Source organism: Lepisma saccharinum, chromosome 22 (assembly GCF_977018435.1).
Source record: "Lepisma saccharinum chromosome 22, izLepSacc3.1, whole genome shotgun sequence".
Classification (NCBI taxonomy): Eukaryota; Metazoa; Arthropoda; class Insecta; order Zygentoma; family Lepismatidae; genus Lepisma; species Lepisma saccharinum.
This window is the reverse complement of record NC_139250.1, coordinates 63,581,988-63,603,492: the sequence shown is the minus strand read 5'-3', so window position 1 is coordinate 63,603,492 and position 21,505 is coordinate 63,581,988. Positions and strand designations below refer to the sequence as shown.

At 38.9% G+C, this 21,505-nt stretch overlaps 1 protein-coding gene across 2 annotated transcripts in view; it reads left to right on the top strand.

Moving 5' to 3' along the window:
• The window catches only part of Vhl (von Hippel-Lindau protein), a 59,290-nt gene that overhangs the window by 15,794 nt on the left and 21,991 nt on the right, over positions 1–21,505 (top strand). For both annotated transcript variants that reach the window (XM_083143678.1, XM_083143677.1), the window contains exons 3-4: positions 17,045–17,176; positions 21,292–21,399. In XM_083143678.1, the coding sequence (XP_082999804.1) occupies positions 17,045–17,176; positions 21,292–21,399 (240 nt within the window). The remainder of the gene's footprint in view (positions 1–17,044; positions 17,177–21,291; positions 21,400–21,505) is intronic.

Genomic DNA, 21,505 nt, shown 5'->3' with positions numbered 1-21,505 from the left:
CAACGAGGATGGTGGCAGTGGCCACTGAAATTATTAGAACCAAAGAAGAAAAATACATTTACACGGATAAAATGAGTACCAGATTCTGCATATTTATCAACTACCACGTCTCTCTTCTCCTAATTATACATTTTTGTGTTAGTTTATATATAACATGGGAATGAATGATTACACTGGTCAACAAGATTTTGCTTATCATTGTTTTGTGATGAATTCTTATAGATTTCGACCCACTAAACACGAATACGGCAACGATTTTTTCAAAGTATCAACATTTTGAAAGATATTAGCATGTTTTGTTCTCTCGCACTGATGGCTTAGCCACAGCAATATGGGTGTAACAGTCGCTAGATGGAAGCACAGTTGGTGTTGATTTTACTGTTCTGATATAAGTGGTCTCTTTAGTGCAATTGGCTTTCAACAAACCAAAACAATGCCGTTTATTCATGGACTGTTCCAAAAGTGGTCTGAAGGTAGTTCTTTTAAACAACGGCAACCAGTATCCTTCAATTCCAGTGGGACGTAACCTATGTGGTGATTTCATAATAATTGGTTTTCTTCTTGGGTTACAAAGTGGGTATACAAAATATTCTTGTTTTCTCTGTCTCTGGGACACTACGAGCAAACTGTGTGTCCTGAAAGAACAGAGCTAATTCCAGGAAAACACAATGTGATAAGCGCTGCTTTAGTTTTTAGAGAGAAGATTCTCCTACCAACGCTGGGCATTAAAAGGAGGTTGGCAAAACAATTTGTGACAGCATTGGATAGCGAGTCAGCTGCTCTAAAGTTCATAAAAAAAATTCCTAATCTGTCAGATTCAAAAATTGTGGGTGGCATTTTTACAGGACCACAAATTTCTTTCAAGCTAAATAGTAATGAACTTAAACAAAATATGACCGAGCTGGAAACAAATGCTTGGAAGGCCTTCCACAACTTGGTGAAGGGATTTCTTGTCCACAACAGAAGTGAAGCTCTTGACGATCAAGTTAAAACACTAATTGATAGATGTAGGGCACTGGGCTGTAGAATGTCTGTAAAATTACACATGCTTCATTCGCATCTTGATTTTTCGGCCGAATTTGGGAGAGATATGGGAAGAACACGGCGAATGCTTTCATAAGAACATTCAATTCATGCAAGGCAGATACCAGGGAAGATGGGTCTGTGCCATGATGGGTGATTACATTTGTGGATTAGTTCATGACGAAGGGGAAAGGAGTGTTTCCCAAAAAGACAAAGAACAACAGATATTCACTCTTGAGCATGTTGTCACATAAGATGAACTAAATTAAGTGATTGATGTGTAATATTAATGTAGTCTGTTCATGTCATTGTATTACTTTAACTATTTTTCATTGTTATACTGTTCATTATATATGTAATTTAGTGGGTACTGACTGTACTGTGTTTGTAATTTGATGTTTTTCTACATAATTCATATGACATATAGGCTACACGTTGCTCTTTGAATAAAAATAATAAACGACCCATATTATCCGAAAAACTGACATTACAGCAAAACCAATGTCATATTTGTGTTCAGCGGGTCCAAATTATGAAAATAAGACTGAAAAATATACATAAGCAGAAAGTTCATAAAAATTTGTAGACCAGTGTTATAGTTGAACGGAAGGTTCTTGATTGGAGCTTGTTACAGATGTCAAGTTCTTGGATAGTTTTGCTTCTAGTGAATTGAAAGTTGATGGCTTAGTGACTGGGCACTATTGCTTTGTTCCCATGTGAAGCAAGTTCACTGTAACATGGCAGATATTATGGCATGGACAATGCATTCAAAGGTAAATGCAACAAGAAACCGCATGCAGTGAAAACAAATGACAAAATGCATTTAAAGTAGGGATGAGCTGAATCTATAGGCCGATCGGGATCTGAAAATATTGGTAGGATTTTTATTTGCCAGTATCGGCTGTTACTTTACCAGTGATTTGATGGTTTGTGGAGTTGGCTAGAAAGTCACAAACTCATTTTTGGTAGTCTAATTATCAGTAACGGCTCTGACGGTCATGCTAGTCATGTTCGGCATGATCTATTTTACAGCAAAATAAAACGTATTTGTGCTTATTAACATGAAAATATAGGGTGACCAGACACATACAGTGCGATTGAAAAGTCCCCGCACTCATACTTTGAAAATATGCTACGAGGTCAGTAGGCAACATGAGTTGGCAACGTTGTTAGTAGTGACGGGTATGACCTTGAAGAATGCGATAACGTCCCGGGAGAGCTGCACTGCTATTACAGTCAGTGGTGTGAGTCATTATTGTGCAGTCGGTCGACAATGCCTTTTAAGCGAGCGCAGCGAATCGCTTTGTTAGAAGCATATTTTGAGTGTAAGACATACAGAGGTTGTGTGGAGAAATGGAGACGTCTATTCCCTGATGATCCGGTGCCAGGAAAAAGTGCAGTGTATGATCTTGTTCGCCGATTTCGTGAAACAGGCTCAGAGCATGATCGACAACGAAGTGAAAGACCCAAGGTCGTCACACACGAATTCTTAGAGAACGTGAGTCAGCGAATGGTGCAATCTCCAAGAAAATCTATACGACGTTTGTCACAAGAAGTTGGAGTATCATATGGATCCACACAGAAGGCACTGAAAGTAGCCAAGTTCCACCCATATCGTGTGAAAGTCGTCCAGGAGCTGAAAGTGTTAGATAAAGATAAGCGTATCAAGTACTGCCGGTGGTTCCGTGCTTTCACACGCAACAATGTGGCCATTCTCGATAAAACTTTTTTTTTTACCGACTAAGCATGGTTTCATCTCAGTGGATACATCAACTCACAAAACACCCGAATGTGGGCAACTGTAAACCCACATGCCCTGCATGAAGTACCGCTACATTCTGCAAAGGTCGGTGTCTGGTGTGCCATTTCGCGACGAAGGATTGTTGGACCCCTGTTCTTTGAGGACACAGTGGATGGCGATGTGTACAGGGATTTGGTGCAACAATTCGTGGCTATGTTGGAAGAGGATGAGCGTGAATGTTGGTTCCAACAAGATGGGGCAACGTGCCATACTGCAAACGACACAATGGCTATGTTGCGCGAGTTTTTCGGGAACCACATCATCTCCAAAAATTTGTGGCCCCCTCGTTCCCCCGATCTCACGTCCCCCGATTTCTTTATTTGGGGGTTCCTGAAAGAAAGAGTATATACACACAACCCTCGCACATTGGATGAACTCCGACAAGCAATTTCTGACACTATTGCTGCAATTCCAGCGGAAACATTGAGGAAGGTGTCGCGGAACATGTGTAAGCGTGTAGACATGTGTTTACAGGATCATGGCGGCCATTTTCAACACTTCCTATGGACTGGAAACCAAACACTACTTTGCAATGTCCATAGAGAGTGCAGCATAACCTCCATTGTGTGTTTATGTGATTATGTTTTGTTTGTGTTGCGTTATGTTTGTGTTTTGGAAACTTTTTTCTCATGCGCTTAAAGTTATATGTCATCTTGTTTGTGTTTTACCGACCGTTGCCATTACAGTATACCTCACTTTTGGTTTACATTTATTTGTCTGTGTAGTACAAGGACTAAAGCATTTATATATTTATTCCTTTCGTTCCCATGTGTATTACTTTCTACACAATAAATTCTTAAAAAGTGAGTGCGGGGACTTTTCGATCGCACTGTACATTCAAAAAGAGGACAGAACATAGTGAAAAAGGAGGAAGAAGTCATGAAAAAGAGGACACCGCAAAGAATGGCAACACATTTGCCATTACTCATAATTTAATAAATAAAGAAAATAAATCTTACCAACATTTTGCTCACAGATACTTTTCAGATGATCTCTTTCAATAACTTCCTCTTACCTTCAAGCTGTTAGAGCAGCCTACGGCTGAACCTCACCCGCTAAATAAAGGAATTATTATTATATCACACTGCACCACAAACCCAGCGGTCCCGGATTCAAATTCTGGCCTGGGAATGGGTGTTCTTTATAAATGTCCCTTCATCAAGATCATCATATCATTGCTCATACCCATCTTCATGATTAGCCAAAAGTGGCAGAAAAGCGAAGTAAAATGAATCAATTCAGAAGGAACTGCACAGAGTACATGCGTTCCAGCAGTCTCAGAGCGCAAAGCAATGAGTTAGAATATAATGACTTGATCGGGAAAGTGATCGTGTTCAGCTCCCAGATGCTAGGTGAGCATTGCTCAAATACGTAACGCAACCTAAGTGATATGCCTTAAATGATGATCGTTATGTGTGGAAACATTCTCTATGCAACACATTTGCTATGGTCGATGCTATACTCTTTTAAAAAAGGAGGACATTTACTGATTTCAAAAAAATCTGCCCGGATGCCGGACAAACACCTAAAAAGGAGAACATGTCTGGATAAAAGAGGACGTCTGGTCACCCTATAGAAATCCATACTGTGACACCCTTTTTTGCCTTATTTTTCCTTTGAATTCTTCATTTTTCTCAAGCGCACGGCATGGTCATGTTCCTCGTTAGAAGCAGTACTTTTGCAATGGGAACGTCGTCTGCTGCAGAAGCTCCCCTCACTTCGCGTTACGTGGGAAGTCATGCCATTGTCCTTAGGCAGTACTTTTCTATGATTCGTCAACACTTTGACAGCATCTACTCTGACACATGCGTCACCACAGGGCATTTGGTGAACATGACCATATTGATTTCTTTCCAGCCGTCACTGCTTATTATCCTGGAAGTTATGCAAAATTCAAAGTTTGCATTGAATTTTTACCAGTATCGTATAAAATCTTAAAGGATCACTACATGCCTCTACAGTTTGTAAAGACATTACAGGTTCCGGGATCTTACCATAGAGGTTATGTTAGCTCATAAGCACTCGCTTGTGCTGCATTCTTCATCTGCGGTGGTAGCTAGATAAAACTTAAATGAATGGCAACTCACACATATTCAGGTTAAAATGACCTTAAGACTGTATCGGCTTTGTTAGCGTATGATTGATTGATTGATTGAGATTGTGTTTCAAGTCCACTTTGTGCACAGTAAGGCTAATTAGGACTGAACCTACAGTTTAAAGTGGGATCCGAACCACTATGTGCCTCCACTGGGTATCTACCCCGAGACCCCTTGATTACAGGCGATGACGCTACCACTGCGCCATCAGGGAGGCCCTGTTAGCTTATGAGAAAAGGATATTACCTGTTGTCTCGTTCTCGAATAGATGATCAATAAGTACAAAGTTGACTTTCACTCACACACTCGTATTTGTCTCTTAAAACTGTCTCTTAACTTCTCTCCCAATCAACTTTTCGAACCAATGTTCACTTTCAAACTCCCACCGACTCTCAAGCTCCAACACCGACTCTTTCCCCAATCCAAACCCACTGTCTTTCTCAAGATTCAAGTTGCATGCTCTCCACCTAGGCTCCTCCTACTTCCTTCTCCTACCTCCATTATTCCTCTCATGCATTCTGCTGAAATAACACATTCTTTTGTATTTCCTGCATTCTGCAAGGCTAAGCATAACTCAAAAATTAGAGGTACACTACGGTATTATGTGAAAAACTTTTTTGTGATTACTAGGGTGCACATTTATAGGCACTAGAAATCTCTCAAATAAACACAAAAATGATTAAAATAGGAGCTGAAAAGGCACTATAAAGTGAAAAAAGGCAGTAAAATAGGCACTTAACAGGCACCCTAAAATCAAAAGTACCTTAAAATTTGCTAAAAACTTGGTCTTCAAAAACTGCCAACCTGGCGGGATATTTACCACCTGTTCAAGGGGCTCCGGTACCCACCCAACGTCGTGTAGAGTGGGTACCTGGAGGAAACTGGGAGGTAAAGGCAGCCAGGGGGGCCTGGTGCTGGTCACATCACCCCATGATCAAGAAAGTGTGGAGCCCTAACTCCTATACACCTTCGTGGAATGGTGCAAACCACAGGAGAGTACTTTACTTTAGAAACCTTTATTTTATATGTTTTTTATTTTACTTTGGCTTTCCGCCATTTTGCCTAATTATGATGATGAGGATGGAAGGCGATTAAATGAAATGGATGAAAGGATCCTGACAAACAGAGATGTATGCCCAGCCCAGGAATCGAATATGGAATCTGCAGTGTACCGATTGTATCCTATAAAGACACCACAAACAAAAGAATCTTAGGCCAAAAGCCTTCGTGCATCTTCCCCTCAGACAATAAGGAAGCCTGCTCCACTCTACCCTTCCCATCATGCATGAGATGCACAGGGCACGTGGTTCTGCGTAGGTTCTTATGCCTGTGGTCCCATTATACAAGTTTTCATTTGGAAAAGAAGAAGTGGTGGGTCGGTGTCATTTTGTCTGATGTTTGAGTTCCCAACCAGTTGTCCAGTTTGCTTACTCTGTTTAAGGGACATTTGAAATTTCCAAAGATCTGACATCCCTGGTGACCCTCAGATCTAGTGAATATAAGATTTCAGACAGTTCAACACAAGTAAGACTTAACCTTTCTCAATGTAGGGACAGCTGAAGGTGCAAAATAATAATGATAAAAGCTGAAGAAAGTAAAAATAGGCACCAACCCTCAGAATAGGCATTTATAGGCACTATAAAACTTCTTTTTTGGACTAGAAACACAATGAAACTAACTTAAAACATTAAAGCGTATGTTTTACTACAAAAGAAATAAAAAAAAGCAAAAAACTGCACTATAGTGATTAGGTAACAGGTATTTTTATATTCTGATGTAATTTTTAAATGTTTTAAAGCAAAACTCTGGTAAAATGGTACTTATAATTAAACTGGAATACTCACCAACTAATATTAATCAACATTTTGAACATCTCTTAATGTTACAATTTTCCTCAACAGTATTGTTATCAGTGGGAATCAGTTAAGAATATTGGTATGGGTATCACATCAAAGTGGACATCACTCCATTCAGGCACATTTCCAAAATTTCTTTAGAAACAAACCTCTAGTTGTTAATCCACAACCTGTGTAAGGTAAACTTGTTTCTGCTAGATGTACTGCAGGAGCATACTTCGTATGTTGGCTTTCTTCATCAACAGTAAATGGCAGTGTATGTTCACTATTATCTGATGATTAGATCTCAGATTTTTAGGTTCTAAAAAGTTTGCTTTTAGGTTCCTAAAATAGTCTCTAAAAATCCTAAAATAGGCTCTAAAAATTCTAAAATAGGTTCTAAAAATATTAAATTAGACTCAAAAAATTCTGAAGTAGGTTCCAAAAAAACAACTTAAAATGGTACAAAATTCCTGAAAAATACTGATTAGATACAATCGTTAAAGAAACATCTACTTGTACCCTTTAATTTTTTCATGGTCCTACTGACCACCCTGAATCTTTTTTCATGTTCTCCACAGTCAAACTCCACCTTTTGTCTGTGAGGATAATTTTATATGCTGAAAATTATCTTTCAACAGAAACATAGTCGGTGGTGCAAATTTTAATTCTGAAACGTTACCTCGCAATGCGTGAATGCCAAGAAGGACCAAACTGACATGAAAGTCAGCAAATCCACCCAGATCAGAAGTTGCAGTATGGACTGTGCAGGCAGTAATGGATGCCAAAACGGAGAAAGGGGGAGCAAGGACTGTTTACTTTATCTTAGTAGGCAAGGCTTAGCATTAAGAGTCTATAAGTCAGGGGTAAAAAGTAGGGGTGAACTGTTCCATTTAATCACCACCACTGTGTGCAGGTAACAGTGGCGTCAGACATTTTGTTTTGTTTAGAGATTTGTTAAACATCATATTCTTGGAGGGAGGGAAATTGACAGAAAACATGTTTCAAAGATGCCAGTCATTGAATTATTTCACCACAAAACCTAGTAAATACATCTGTGAGAGAGATAAAAGTCCTCTAAAACCTAAAAAAAAATTTAAAAAAGGATTAATTTAGGCACATAAACCTAAAATAGGTCCTAAGAAGCAAAATATGTTACTTTAGGCACTATATAACTTCATCAGTTGTTGCGTTTCTTAATGAAACACTGACGTAACTTGTTATTTCTTATTTACCTGCAAAGGAAAAAATAAATATCTCTTAGTGTGAGATTTGATGAAGCATGGTGCTGCCAATCTTAATTTGTGATGCATATGTTATGGCTCTTTAAGAAATATGACATTGAGAAGTTTGTAGTGTTACTATATTACGTAATTGTCGTTTGGACATTTTCATGTGTTTCGTGAATCAGCACTCAATTGTATAGAAGTAAAATAAGCTAAAAGAAAGAAATGTATAATATCTCAACTTTTAAAATTTGTAACGTTCAGTGAACATATGTATAAATAATTTCAACTAATGTAATTCTAAAATCACACGCAAACAGCATGATAAAAAGCACTTCGGAGTTCTTCCAAGCTTTCGACTCCTTCACGGAGTCATCTCGAGGGCTGGTTGAGGACAGACGCCAGTGTAACGACAACCACGTCTACTCCGTCTGTCCTCGACCAGCCCTGAAGATGACTCCGTGAACGAGTTGAAAGCTTGGAAGAACTCCGAAGTGCTTTTTATCGTGCTGTTTGTGTGTGATTTTAGTGTTTTAAGAAATATGTTTCCGGCACGTGACGTAAGAAGTTTTCTACAGTCTTAATGTAATTCTATTATGATGCGATAATTTTGTAATCAAAGGGGGTTGGAGAGTAAAACCTCAGATACAAATACCCAGAAATTTCGATAGTAATTTTAGTACAGTCAACTCTCGATTCAACGACCTTTCACAGTTCCCGGGAAAAGGGTTGTCATTTCGAAGGGTTGTTATTGGAATTTGCACCAATTTTCAGTTTAAATGGAGCTCAAACGGACACAAAGATGCCTAGTAGACGGTAACATCATTTATCCTGGTAGTTATACAACCTGTTTTGCACAGAATGCGTGTTGTGAGAAGGAAAACGTTTTCACAAAAAAATAATTTAAAATGTTACTTTCTTTCAATTGTGCACAGTCGTTGCTTTTCCAGGAAATTCTTACAATTCTAGTTCATGAGAAACCTGTTTGCACTGAGACCAATGGAAAGGAAAACAATCTCGAGCTTATTGCAAGCAAAACTCGAAGAATCTTGACACCAGTCAGACTGGTGCCAGCAAAAGTCGGGAGATAATCGGGCAGAATGAATGTTGGATTTTATACAGGTGTACTGGAGCATTGTCTGTTACAAGATTATCTGGTAAGATTAGATCTCTTGGGAGAAACAACACAACCTCTCTAGGCACCAAACAAAAAAAAATAAAAGCAGGGCTGTAATTTTCGTTCTGGTTCGGCTGTGTAAAATACATCGTAAAAAAAATTCACTTTTCTTTGCTTCAACCAACTTCATTCTCCCTCCTCCCCCATTCAAGGGAGCAGTCCAAACTCGTTCCCAAACTCGTTCCTTGACTTGCATTGTAATCCAGCGTGAAAAAGGAAATGCGCAACTTGTGCGTTTCCCAATGCGTATTCTAGGACACGTCATTAAACATCGTCGCAGTCGATAATCATTCGGATTTGGAATTGAATTTCAGTTTAAACTGTATATTTAGTCTCGATTAGGCCATCAGCATAAAATGAACTGAAAACAAGCTTTATGAAACTGTGCATTTTCACATATCAAAATGGTAGATCGTTATTTACTCTCACATTAATCGGCGATTTAATGTTGGATTTAGGAGTATTCTCGGTCAAACACCCACTCCTCCAGAAGTTTTCCCCTTGAATAATGTATTTTTAATCGGTCTCAGTGACCATTCCTACATTGAATACTTTTTTTTTTTCTTTCTTTCTTCACATGAATGGTTCTGAAGAAAAGCAAATTCAATTTACAGATTTGCTTATCAGAAGGCGCAGAACATGAAGTTATTTTAACTCTTGTTTTCCTTTCTGGAGATCGAATTTCCTTATTGTCAAATCAAAACAGCTTTGAGAGATTCAAAACAATAACTTTTTCCTTCGCCCTGGATGAGTCATCGCTGTTATCAGCAAGCAAGAGCTTTGCAGAAGTTAGACAAAACACTGGCGCCAGCTGCATCGTAAAAACAAGGAGACCTGGAAGTTCGAGCAACAGCTGGCGGAAGAGAAAAATCCCAGCATTTTAAAGATAATGCAACTGTCCAAGACGGAACTTTTAACAGAAGTGTAAAGAAGAAAGAAATGACCCTTGCTTTACGTTTTACCATGCAACAGACAATAATACGGGCAATATTTTTATGCAGACAACAGCATATTAAAAAAGGGGACCTGAATTCTGCAATTACAGTATGTAACATTGTTATTCGTACACATAGAATTTCCGAGGAAAAAATGTCATATCTACTAGTAAATATAATCATTTTCGTATGAAACTGGAAATTAATGTTAATGAAGGTTTCACCAACAAATGTCAATAAAAATGTATGTTCAAAGTGTATAAACAGAGCGTATAATTTGTGTGAAAAGAGAAAACCACGCTGTTTCTTGCAACATTGTTATTCATACAGGCAAGTGTTTCAATCTTCCTCGCATACAGTGCCACCGCTATTCGAGCGATTTCGTGCAGTTTGCAACTTCGTAACAAGTTTGAACATGCAGGCGCGCTCCCCGTTAAGTGGAATGCTGGCATAGGTATTGTTGTAGGCTTATCGTCTATCTATCAGCATGTTCGAAATGGGCAAGGTGGAGGAACTTAGTTCCGATCTGAAGGATGTTATTATAAATTTGGCTCTTAGAGGTTATTCGTTAAGAAAAATTGGACCAGTAGTCAATAAATCACACTCCACAGTTCAATACATAGTAAACAAATTTAGAGAGGAAGGTTCAGCACAGAATGTGCCTAGAAAACCAAAAGAGAGACGGTTGAATAAACGTGGTGAACACTTTATTTTAAAAAGAGTGCGAGAAAACCCCCGACTAAGTGTTCCACAGTTATGACCGTTAGTAGAAAATGTTACTGGCAAGATGATGTCCGATCAAACTGTCCGATGTGGCTTGTGGAAGCATGGATATAATGGCAGAATACCACGAAAGAGGCCTTATGTAAATAAGGTGAATCGCAGGAATAGACTTTCATTCGCAATAGAGCACATCCACAAGGACCAGGAATTTTGGGATAGTGTCATATGGTCAAACGAGTCCAAGATTAATATATACTGGTCAGATGGCATAAATAGGGTCTGGAGAAAATCAAATAAAGACAACGATCACATTAACACAGTTCCAACAGTTAAACACGGTGGTGGGTCATTATTGATTTGGGGCTGTATGTCGTCCAAAGGTGTTGGTACCATCCAGTTTATTGATGGTATCATGGAAGCATATGTCTATTTGGACATATTGAAGAACAATGTAAAGCAGAGTGCCCAAAAAATGGACATGCCGCCTATCAACAGATTCCAACAAGACAATGACAGTAAGCATAAGGCGTGAGTTAACATGAATTGGCTAATATGGAATGTGCCCAAACTACTACAACACCAGCTCAAAGTCAAGACTTAAATCCCATTGAGCATTTTATGGGCAACTTTGAAGAGGCGAGTCCATAAAGCAGGCGTCAAGTCCAAACAAGAGTTGAAAACTGTTGTGCAAGCCGAGTGGAATAAAATAAGCTCTGAAACATGTCGGAAACTGGTTAATTCTATGAAGAACAGGTGTCAAGCAGTAATTAAAGCCAAAGGATACGCATCAAAGTATTAGAACTGTCAGTCAATTTGAACTGAATACATTTTTTTCTTTTATATTATTAAGTGTACGAATAGAAAAGTTGTATAAAAAATGGCATGTTTCTCTTTCAGTTTCATTTAATTTATTATTGTCATTGGTTATACAGAATTTGGGTAAGATTTTATGTTCGTAATGATATTAGTTATTGAATTGTAAAGAAACAATTTCAAAAGAGTGTATTTCCTTTCAGATATTAAAGCATTTTCTTTGAAAATCCGTGTGTACGAATAAGAATGTTACATACTGTATCAACATTGCCGTGCACACCAGTGGCGGAGACTGAGCTGGGGAAAGGGTGGGGGGAGGGCCACTTTTTTTTTACTTGTATGGTTTTTGTTTGTTTTCAAGAATATATCCAGAACTGGTTGCCCCATTTTAGATGTCAAAGGAAAGGAAGAGGGGTGGGTCCTTTTCCACCCTCGCCTGTAATCAGCGCGTGTGCACACAGGAGCAAGAAAATCGTGGCTGAAACAATCGACATCGCCCCCCCCCCCCCCCCCCCCCCCGTTTGCTCACAGGAAAAGAGGGAGAAGTCAGCCAATGGAACACTTTTTTTGGCAGGTATTACGACATCGACACAATTAGGAAAACGTATGAAGTGGGAAACGGGAGTTATGATGCACGTAAGATCGAAGTAAACTTTTGTGGAATCCTGGATGACAACGCATTAAGCGGGTTGATGATCTTTAGTTCACCCATGTGGCTTTGATTATCTATAACAGTTTCGCTTTTTTATGAAGTGTTGCAGGGAACAAAGAACACGTTTTGAATGAAAGCGGTTATCGGAAGTTGTCTGCTACAAGGTCGAGAATTGCTCACTCACGGGAACCTGCTGAACTCTAGGTCAGAGCTGGACAGATGGGCCAGACTTACAGGCGCCACGCATCTGTATTTTCGAACATTCCTGCGATCTTATCTCTCGAGGTGGTGTATTTATCTATGAAAGAGCTTGACCTGCCATACACATTGGCAAAGACTGCAAGTCCAGCAGTCATTTCGGGCTGCTCCCCCGTGAGTTTTCAGCAGCTCTTAGAACAAGGAAAGAAGTCAAGTCGATTTAAAATAACATCCAAGCACATTCGATCTTCTCTTCTCGCGTATCCAAGAGCAAACCTGGAACGTTGGGTAGCAGCCGTCGGGTGCAAGGTAACATTGGTGCACTTGAGGAAGGGGAGGGCAGAGTTCAAGTCCTATTGGATATCACTCAAGCATGGTGTGGTGGTGTCTATTTTTAGTTCAGACCCAATTGTGAGCAGTAGAGTGCTCGTAAAGGGAATGCGTGAAGGAAAAAAACAACACATTTTTCGGCCGATTTCCTTCAATTTTTCAACTTTTTTTCCAAATTTTTCTAAATTTTTCACGGTTCCCGGGAAAAGGGCCGTTACTTCGAGAGGGTCGTTATACCCGGGGTCGTAGAATCGAGAGTTCACTGTATATTTCTTTGACAAACACTTCCTGGGTGGACTAGGATTGAATCTCATCTGACTGAACAAGTTGTAAATAGACCTTTTCGAAATTCGCTAATATCCCCATTCAGTTAAGCCAAATTATTTTGTCGGTGAACCTGAGTTTTACTCCCACTCTTTCACCAAAGTGACTGTACGATTCTTACTGCAATAAACTGTTAAAACGATAATCCAGTGTTTGTGATTCCATCATCCTGAGATGGCTTCAGTGTAGGCCTAGAAAGAGTCAATGCAGAAAGAGCGGCGGATTAACAAACTCTGCAAGGGAAGCGTAGCACATGCAACATATTAACCGAGACCAAGTATTTGTGTGAGTAAGTTTGAATCTATCAAACACAGCCATTGTTAGGAGTAAACACTCAGTTACACTCTACAGTGCAAATCAAGTGAGTTTAGTCACCTTGGTAGCCGAATGTGCTAAGTGGCAAGCTTTTGATCTTGCCACTGAAGGTTCAACTCTCGTCCTGTGGAATATTGAACAGATTTTTAGGAGCTAAAAAAGAGGAATTTAGCACTTTATAAACTCCATTTTAGGACTTTTACGTGTTTGTATTAAATTAATAGGCATATTAATAATATGTTTTTGCAATAACAGGTTTTAGATGCAATTTGTACACAAAAGTTACTATTTTTAGTGCAATAAATCCTATTCTTTGATTATAAAAAGTATACAATTTGCCCAATGTAAAAACTCTATTATATTTTTAAGTACTGCACCACCATATGCTTTTCAATGTTCTGGTGAAGTTCTTCCAGTCGTCCGTGAATGGGCTCTTGTACAGTCACAGACACTTCTGGGCTGTAACAATCCCATTAACTTTCAATGTGATCGTTACAACCCAGATGTGTCTACGGGGAACCTTCTCTCTATTGAATGATTTTGTAGCTAAGATTCCATCCCAGAACAGCCTGCATTTTTGTTTGGTATGGTACGGTCCTTTTAATTGCCTGGGAAGTACAGTGTTTAACAATGGAGAACACCTCATCCAGAGTTCGGTTCACATTTTTCCAATTTCGTGATGCTAGCTGTGGCGGAAATTTACATAGACGTTGACGATCTTTGCTGTTGCATTGCTTCTTTTGTTGCTCAAATTCATTCAAGGTCTCAAACCTTTGTGGTGGAAATTTAGGGTGGTGCTAAATTAAAGTGATTTCTAAAGTTCAAAAGGTGTTTTTCGTGTTAAAATGGAGCTTTTAGGCATTTATAGGAATTTATAATTGATTTAGGCATTTTTAGGTTCTATATAATTTCAGTAGAGGGGTACATGGAACCAAAAGATCCCTGAATGACATTCATTTTGGACATAGCAAAAAAATAAAATAAAGGTATGGGCCTAGAAATCCCTTCCCTACTTATGACTGTCCCTTCAATAATTTAATCTAATTGTGACTTCTCCTCAGCATAGCAATTAGCCAAAAGTGGCAGAATGGTGATGTAAAGTAACAAAATTACAGATCTAAGCGAGTGAAATATTCATAGATTCACTGCAGTGCATATTGTAATATTTAAAGTTGATATTTTTTTGTATTTTCCACACTGTGGCTGGGTGGTCTAAAGGCCAAATCACACGGAACTGGATTTCCAGTAGGAATTCCTATTTGGTGCTGGTCTGGCTGCAAATTATGGCTGTTCGACTGATTTTGATGATTACACTGTGTTCTGATTGCAACTGGCTTTCTTTGCTAGATTCTGTGGAACATCCAGTCAGAGCAAAGTTTGGTAACATGAAGATAATATGTGAGTTTGGAAAGAGTAAGTTTCTTGGCTTCCGAGTGGTGTTTCTTTGTTTTTGCTGCTCTATGAAAGAAAATTTAACAGAGATGAGGTGCATTTGTGTTCATTAATATTTAGGAATCTATCCAAAGCGATGAGATTGGTACATGACAAATGTGAAAGCTGATAATCAAAATTCTTATTCTTATTTTCAGTGTCTTAAAAGTTTGACTTATTTATTGAACAAAATATATATTTTTATTAATGAATCCTGTGAATTTCGTGTATGAATATACAAGACACATACTGAAAGTCGTGAGCCTTGTTCGATTACTCTCAGCCCTTGACCATTTCGGTTGAAACCACATGTATGGCAGGTACAGTCATCTGTTGTCTACTGCATGAACCACATGCTGACGCTTGCACACTTTCGCTGTCGGTAGAAGGAAAATGGGATCCACAGACAGTTCGTTTCGTCGTGCTGTGGTGGAATTTCTTGTTAGTGAAAACATTGGATCTGCAGAAATGCATCAGCGTTTACAGAACTTCTATGGATATGCGTGCATGGGTTACATTACAGTGAAAAGGTGGGTGAGACATTTTAGAGATGGTAGCACGGACATTGTTGGTAAGCCTCGTAGTGGCAGACTGAAAACAGCTTCCATGCGCAACAACGGGAACTGGATTAACAAGCTTATCCAAAGTGATAGGATAACTGTATGAGAAATTGCACATTATCCGAACATTGTACACAGTGCTATACAGGACACCATAAAGACTCTCGTTTATCACAAGCACAAATTCATTTTGCAACATGACAACGCCTGTCCCCATACAGCTGGGTGCACAGTACAGGAAATTGAAAAGATGCTCCACCCTCCTTACAACACTCACCATTGTGAGGTAACTTTCACTCGTTTGCTCTGTTAAAGAACATCATCCAGGGTACCAAGTTTGACAACAATGACAAGGTGAAGGATGAAGTTCGCCGGTGGTTTCTTCGTGCCGAAATGGACTTCTACAAGAGTGGCATTTTCCAGCTGCTGTTATGGTGGCGCAAATGTGTTGACCAATCTGAATGTTATGTGGAAAAGTAACAACAAGGCCCAAATTATGTATTCCCATACGTAGAATAAAAATAGTGGTCTCTGACTTTGAGTCTCATTACTTTGAGTATATCCGTTGTATACCCGAGTTCATTAAAACCCACGGTGGCTCAGTTGGTAACACGTCTGAGTACCATGCTAAAGGTCGCAGGTTCGATCCCTGGCCGGTTCAAATCCGGGAACTTTTCTAACGTTGGAAACGACCCCGGCACCCACCCAGCGTCGAATAACATGGGTACCTGGGGGAAACCCTGGTTGATAAAGGCAGTCAGGGGTGTGGTGCTGATCACATCACCCCCACTCACGACCGGATCAAGAAAGTGTGGGGCGTTACCCCCACACCTCCTATATGCCTTCATGGCGTAGTTCTAAACACAGGGGAGCACTTTACCTTTACTTGTTTTGTACACGTTCATTCCCATACTTTCTCTCAAGCCAATTTCTGGTCCATACAAATATTTTTTTTTATTTGTTTTAATTTTAATTTTTAATATCAACAGTAGCTCTTCTCCTGCAACCATCGCCCATCTTCTTAGCTTGTGTGCTCTGTGCAATGCCTTGTGGGAACCAAAGCATACCGATAAGTACAGTAACAAGTATCGTGTGAGGTGAAAACTATCAGATGAAACAGTACCACGCAACTAGTCTAAGACCGACTGGAAATTCAGTTCCGTGTGATTCAGGCACAAGGCTTTGGGCTTTGCCCACAGGACATGCATTGGATCCAGTCTCCTGGGAGGAAACGTAACAACTTTTTTCCTGGAGATTTCAGTCAGTGTTTGAAACAGGTGGCCACCCACCATTGTGAGGTAACTGGAGAGCTACGAGTGAGCAACGTAACCCAGTCAGTAAAACTTAACAACATCGTTCTGACTACATGTTTGAAGATCGCCCACCTCTGCTGAGGTATGTGGGAGGTAGGTTGGCAGTCCGTACGTAAGCCCTGGCCCTCAAAGGCTGTTGCACCGTGCGTTATTATTATTATTATTTGTAAAAAATCATTTCCAAGTGTTCACTTGAATCTTGCCATTTTAAAATTGCAAGAAAACATGTATCCAATCTTCACGCTCATTACAGTGTTAAATCATTTTTCTGCATAAATTTATACTCTTTCAGCTGTTGAGGCCAGGTGAATTTATTGACACGAATACATTTGCCGGTCACCCTTGGATTGCTCGATCTTCGGATACCTTGGATCAGTTGCTACTCGGTGGGAGCCTCATTTACTACCCCAACTCCTGGGCTGCAGTAAGTATTTCATCTCTGATTATTGTCTAGCCGTAAAATAAAGATAATAATAATAATAACAAATTTTCAGCAACATGTGATGTTTAGGAGATAGGAAAATATCCATTTGGAAATCATCTTGAAGGATAATTTTTGTTGTGTCTCTTGACCTATTTACATCCTTCTTTCCTGGTGATGCTGGTGCAAAATGTAAAAAATGTACCTGTTAGCAGGTAACCCTCTTGCGCAGGGGTGTTTCAAGCACCCATTTCTCAAATGCACAGTGCTGTTACTCCTCTCCCTTACTTCTGATGTAGTAAAGGGACACTAATGGGCAAGGCAACAGCTTATTTGCTATTTAAGCAGTCTTGTCTGTTAAAATTTGGGACTACTTTGTCAGCTAGATGTGTACTCCTTACAAGCCAAGGTAACTAAACATGTAGCTCCGTGGATGCCCTTACCTAGTACACTGAGAAATGAATCCTGTTCACCGTATTTTGAGGTGCTTTAGTTCACATTTACAAAACTTTCAAGAAAAAATAAATAAATACAATGTCTTTGTCATTATTAGGGAAGCCGGGGCCAGTCAGTGCAAAATGCCAGTCCTGTAGTTTTCTCAAAAACAGTTGAAGGTAGCTGGTTCGGACAAGCGCTGCTTCCTACATTTAGGTATGCTTAACTGATCTGTTGTTCCTTTGTTTGATTGATTTGCTTTATTTTACTTCACTTTTGGCTAATTTGCGAAGTTGGGGCTGAGTGATGATATGATGAAAATGATACTCACGAACATCCATGTCCAGGCCAGGATTCGAACCTGGGTCCCCTGGCGTGGTAGATGTGCTAACCACTTTGCCACATGGCCCGGCACCATTCCTTTGTGTGCAGTGAAAGAAGCAAGAACTAATTTTTCGTTTAGACGAAGCTTCCTATAATTTTTGTGAGCATTTAAAGAGGTGTCTAGCATTTTGTAGGTTAGTCGCGTGTTACTCACAAATCCAGAATATAAAAAAGGAAAGTTAAAAATTGTACTTACGTATGTGAGTATAGTGCTCTTATTGTAGAACGACGTTTCAGAGATTGACTATCTCTTTTCTCAGGTTCGTATAAAAAACTAAGTACTTGGCATTTTTGATGCAGTACTATGCCAAGTACTTAGTTTTTTATACGAACCTGAGAAAAGAGATAGTCAATCTCTGAAACGTCGTTCTACAATAAGAGCACTATACTCACATACGTAAGTACAATTTTTAACTTTCCTTTTTTATATATAAAGAGGTGGTAAGTGTACTTCACAATTATGTAATTAGGGAACTATTAGAATTCAGGTAACATGAGTACTATAGGATGTCGCTATCCGTAGAATAAACTTCTGCTCAATAAAATCACCAAGACTTAGATTTACTTTTGCAGATAATGGCGGGTGGAGTGGCCAGCATTTCCCACATTTCCTGGTAAAACAAAATGTAAATTTATGCTGTCAGTAACCTTCAACTTGTAAAAGTGGTGTGAAATTACAAAAGAGTGACTCAGAAAACAAGATATTTGTTTCAAGGGAAGTGTACCATTTGGAAAGGCTAGAGTTTTTTACTTTAACATTTTTTCTTTGATTTTCCATGAGTCAGATGTTAGGTTTTAAAAGAGGTGTTAATACACAATACTGTTTTCAGACGTTTATTCAATTTGTAGTCCAGTTTTTGTGTTGTTTTGATTTTATAACTTGAATGTTGTGTTTCAGGTTCATAATTCCGGATAACAATTACTCTTAAGATGAGTTCATAATGGTTCTCATCCAGTGCTAGATATATGAATGGAGATCAGTCAATAGAAGTAATTTTTAGTTGTTAAATCTGTTAATTAATGTTCTTATGTATTTATTCAATGTATTTCATATGAGCGTTGAAGTGACTGCCATTACCCACATGTGTGGGAAATACCAGTCAATGTAATATGTTGACTATTTTATATTCCAATTAACTACGCAAATACTGGATGTTTCATAAACAATTGAGGGGTTACAATAATTTATTGCAAGTAAAGTATTGAACTTATTAATGAAACCAGCCCAGAAGATCGAGGAACGCAAACAGTTTGTGTGTGTGTGTTTTATTAAGCTGAGAGTTCATATCCCTGCTACTAAGCTACACTCAATTCATTCACATCAATCAGTGTTTTGTGCAATGTTTTGGTCCCCAAGATCACTGGACCTTACACCATGTGACTTCTTTTTGTGGGGTTTCATCAAAGACAGGGTATTCGTCTCACCTATGCCGCATGATATTGCAGCCCTAAGGGAGCGTATCATCGCAGCGATAGACGCTATCGACAGGCCCATGTTGATGCGAGTGTGGCAAGAACTACACTATCGTGTCGATGTGTGCTGTGTCACCTGTGGTGCACACATACATTGATCATTTGTAGGTGTTAAAAAAAAAAAAACTGTTTGCATATCTCGTTTGTTCTGGACTGGTTTAATTAAGTTTAAGTTCAATACTTTACTTGGAATAAATTTTTGTAACCCTTCAGTTATTTATGGAACATGCGGTAGATACATAATCATGGCATAGGGCACACAAAACTAGATACTCTAATGTGTGAAATGTGTAGTTTTCAACACTATCTGAGAGCTAGTTTCGTAGTTTTTGCCGATCTCTCTTAGACGACTGCCATGCAGTCCTATATGTGCAAGTGAAACACATTAAAATGCTGGTTGAAAAGTGATAATTCATTCATATACAGTAAAACATGTCTATCCCGGAACATGATGGTTCCAATCAAAATTTTCCGTCTTAACAGTTTTCCTTCTTATACAGGGTTGACCTAAAATACAGTATAGAGCGCTGAAGGAAATAATGGAAAGACAGATTTACGTTTCGCATTACTTATAATGTAGAGTACTAATGCATGTACATACATGAATAAAAATGCGATACCGTCGCAATAAGTATAGCATAGATTACAATTATGTAACTACACATGTTGGTACACTTTTTACAGTATTGTAAGAACGTACAGTACGTACTTCTGTATCTTTTCAAACCCAGGACCCCTGTCGTCGTAGCGCGATGTGCATAGAGGGAAAGAGAAAGATTGAAAGATGGAATAAGAGAGGTGAAGAAAGATTGAGAAAAAGTGAAGAGAAAAGAAAGAAAGAAAGAGAGATAACAAGAAAAATAGAAATATGACGAAAGAACAGAGGAGAAATAGACAAAGAAAGGTGGAGAAAGAGGGTAAGAGATGAAAGAAAAAAACTGAATCGTAACAGCTATTGTAATATAATTCAGCCTTGTTTCCATATTAAAAACACTAAGTTGCTGACCAAGGCAGTTTATTAAGATAAAAACACTTAACACGTAACGTTTCAACCCTGTATCAGGGTCTTCCTCAGACGAAGAACGTTACGTGTTAAGTGTTTTTATCTTAATAAACTGCCTTGGTCAGCAACTTAGTGTTTGTAACAGCTATGTGTATTGTAGAGCATTCTTTCATATCGACAATGTTACTGATAAGGGAGTGGCAACAGAGGCGTGTTTCACTTACAGTATTGCATTGTTTTCTTGCGAGCAAAAAATATAAAGGAAGAAATTTCCGTCTTACTGAGAACAAAAACATCTTGTTGGTCTTTAAATGGTTTTCCGTTTCCACATTAAGGAGGTTTCTGCCTTAATTAGGCCATTTTCAGGTATAAAATTTTGGGGAATCTTTTTTCCGTATTTACAGGTTTCCTTCTTACACAGAGGTTCCGGGATATGCAGTTTTTACTGTATTACATTTTTAATAACATTGCATATTTTTTCTTGGAAGAATCTACTTTAAGAAGCATTTGTTATTAATATTTTGTTTTGCAATTTGGGTATGTTGGACTCTGATATGTAAATAAAGTAACGAGAAAGACAGAATTGAAATATTGTCTTTGATTTTTGGAGAAATGACATATTGATTACAGACACGTGGTGATGGCTTCTTAATTGACCTAAATAGTGTCATGGATCTAGGGCATAAATTGTTTCGTCAGCTCATCGGTCGTCGGGCATCTAAAGGTTAAACCTGAAATTGTAGTTGGAATTTATGTTGGTCTTAACGTAGTCATCTGTTAATACACACTTTGTACTTTAATTTTATGTTCCCTCTCGCTGCAGGAACCATACACGGTGATCAGCACTCAACACATGTCCCTGTACCAGCCACAAAGACTCAAAGTTCCCATTACGCTGCCTGTATTCACACTGAGGGAAGTTACGTTACAGGTAATGTAATTCTTTGGTAAACCAGTGCAAATCAAGTAATGGCGATGAATTTTATTTCACCAGCCACAAAGGTTTTGAGCATGTCAAGGAGTTAATTTTGCAAAAT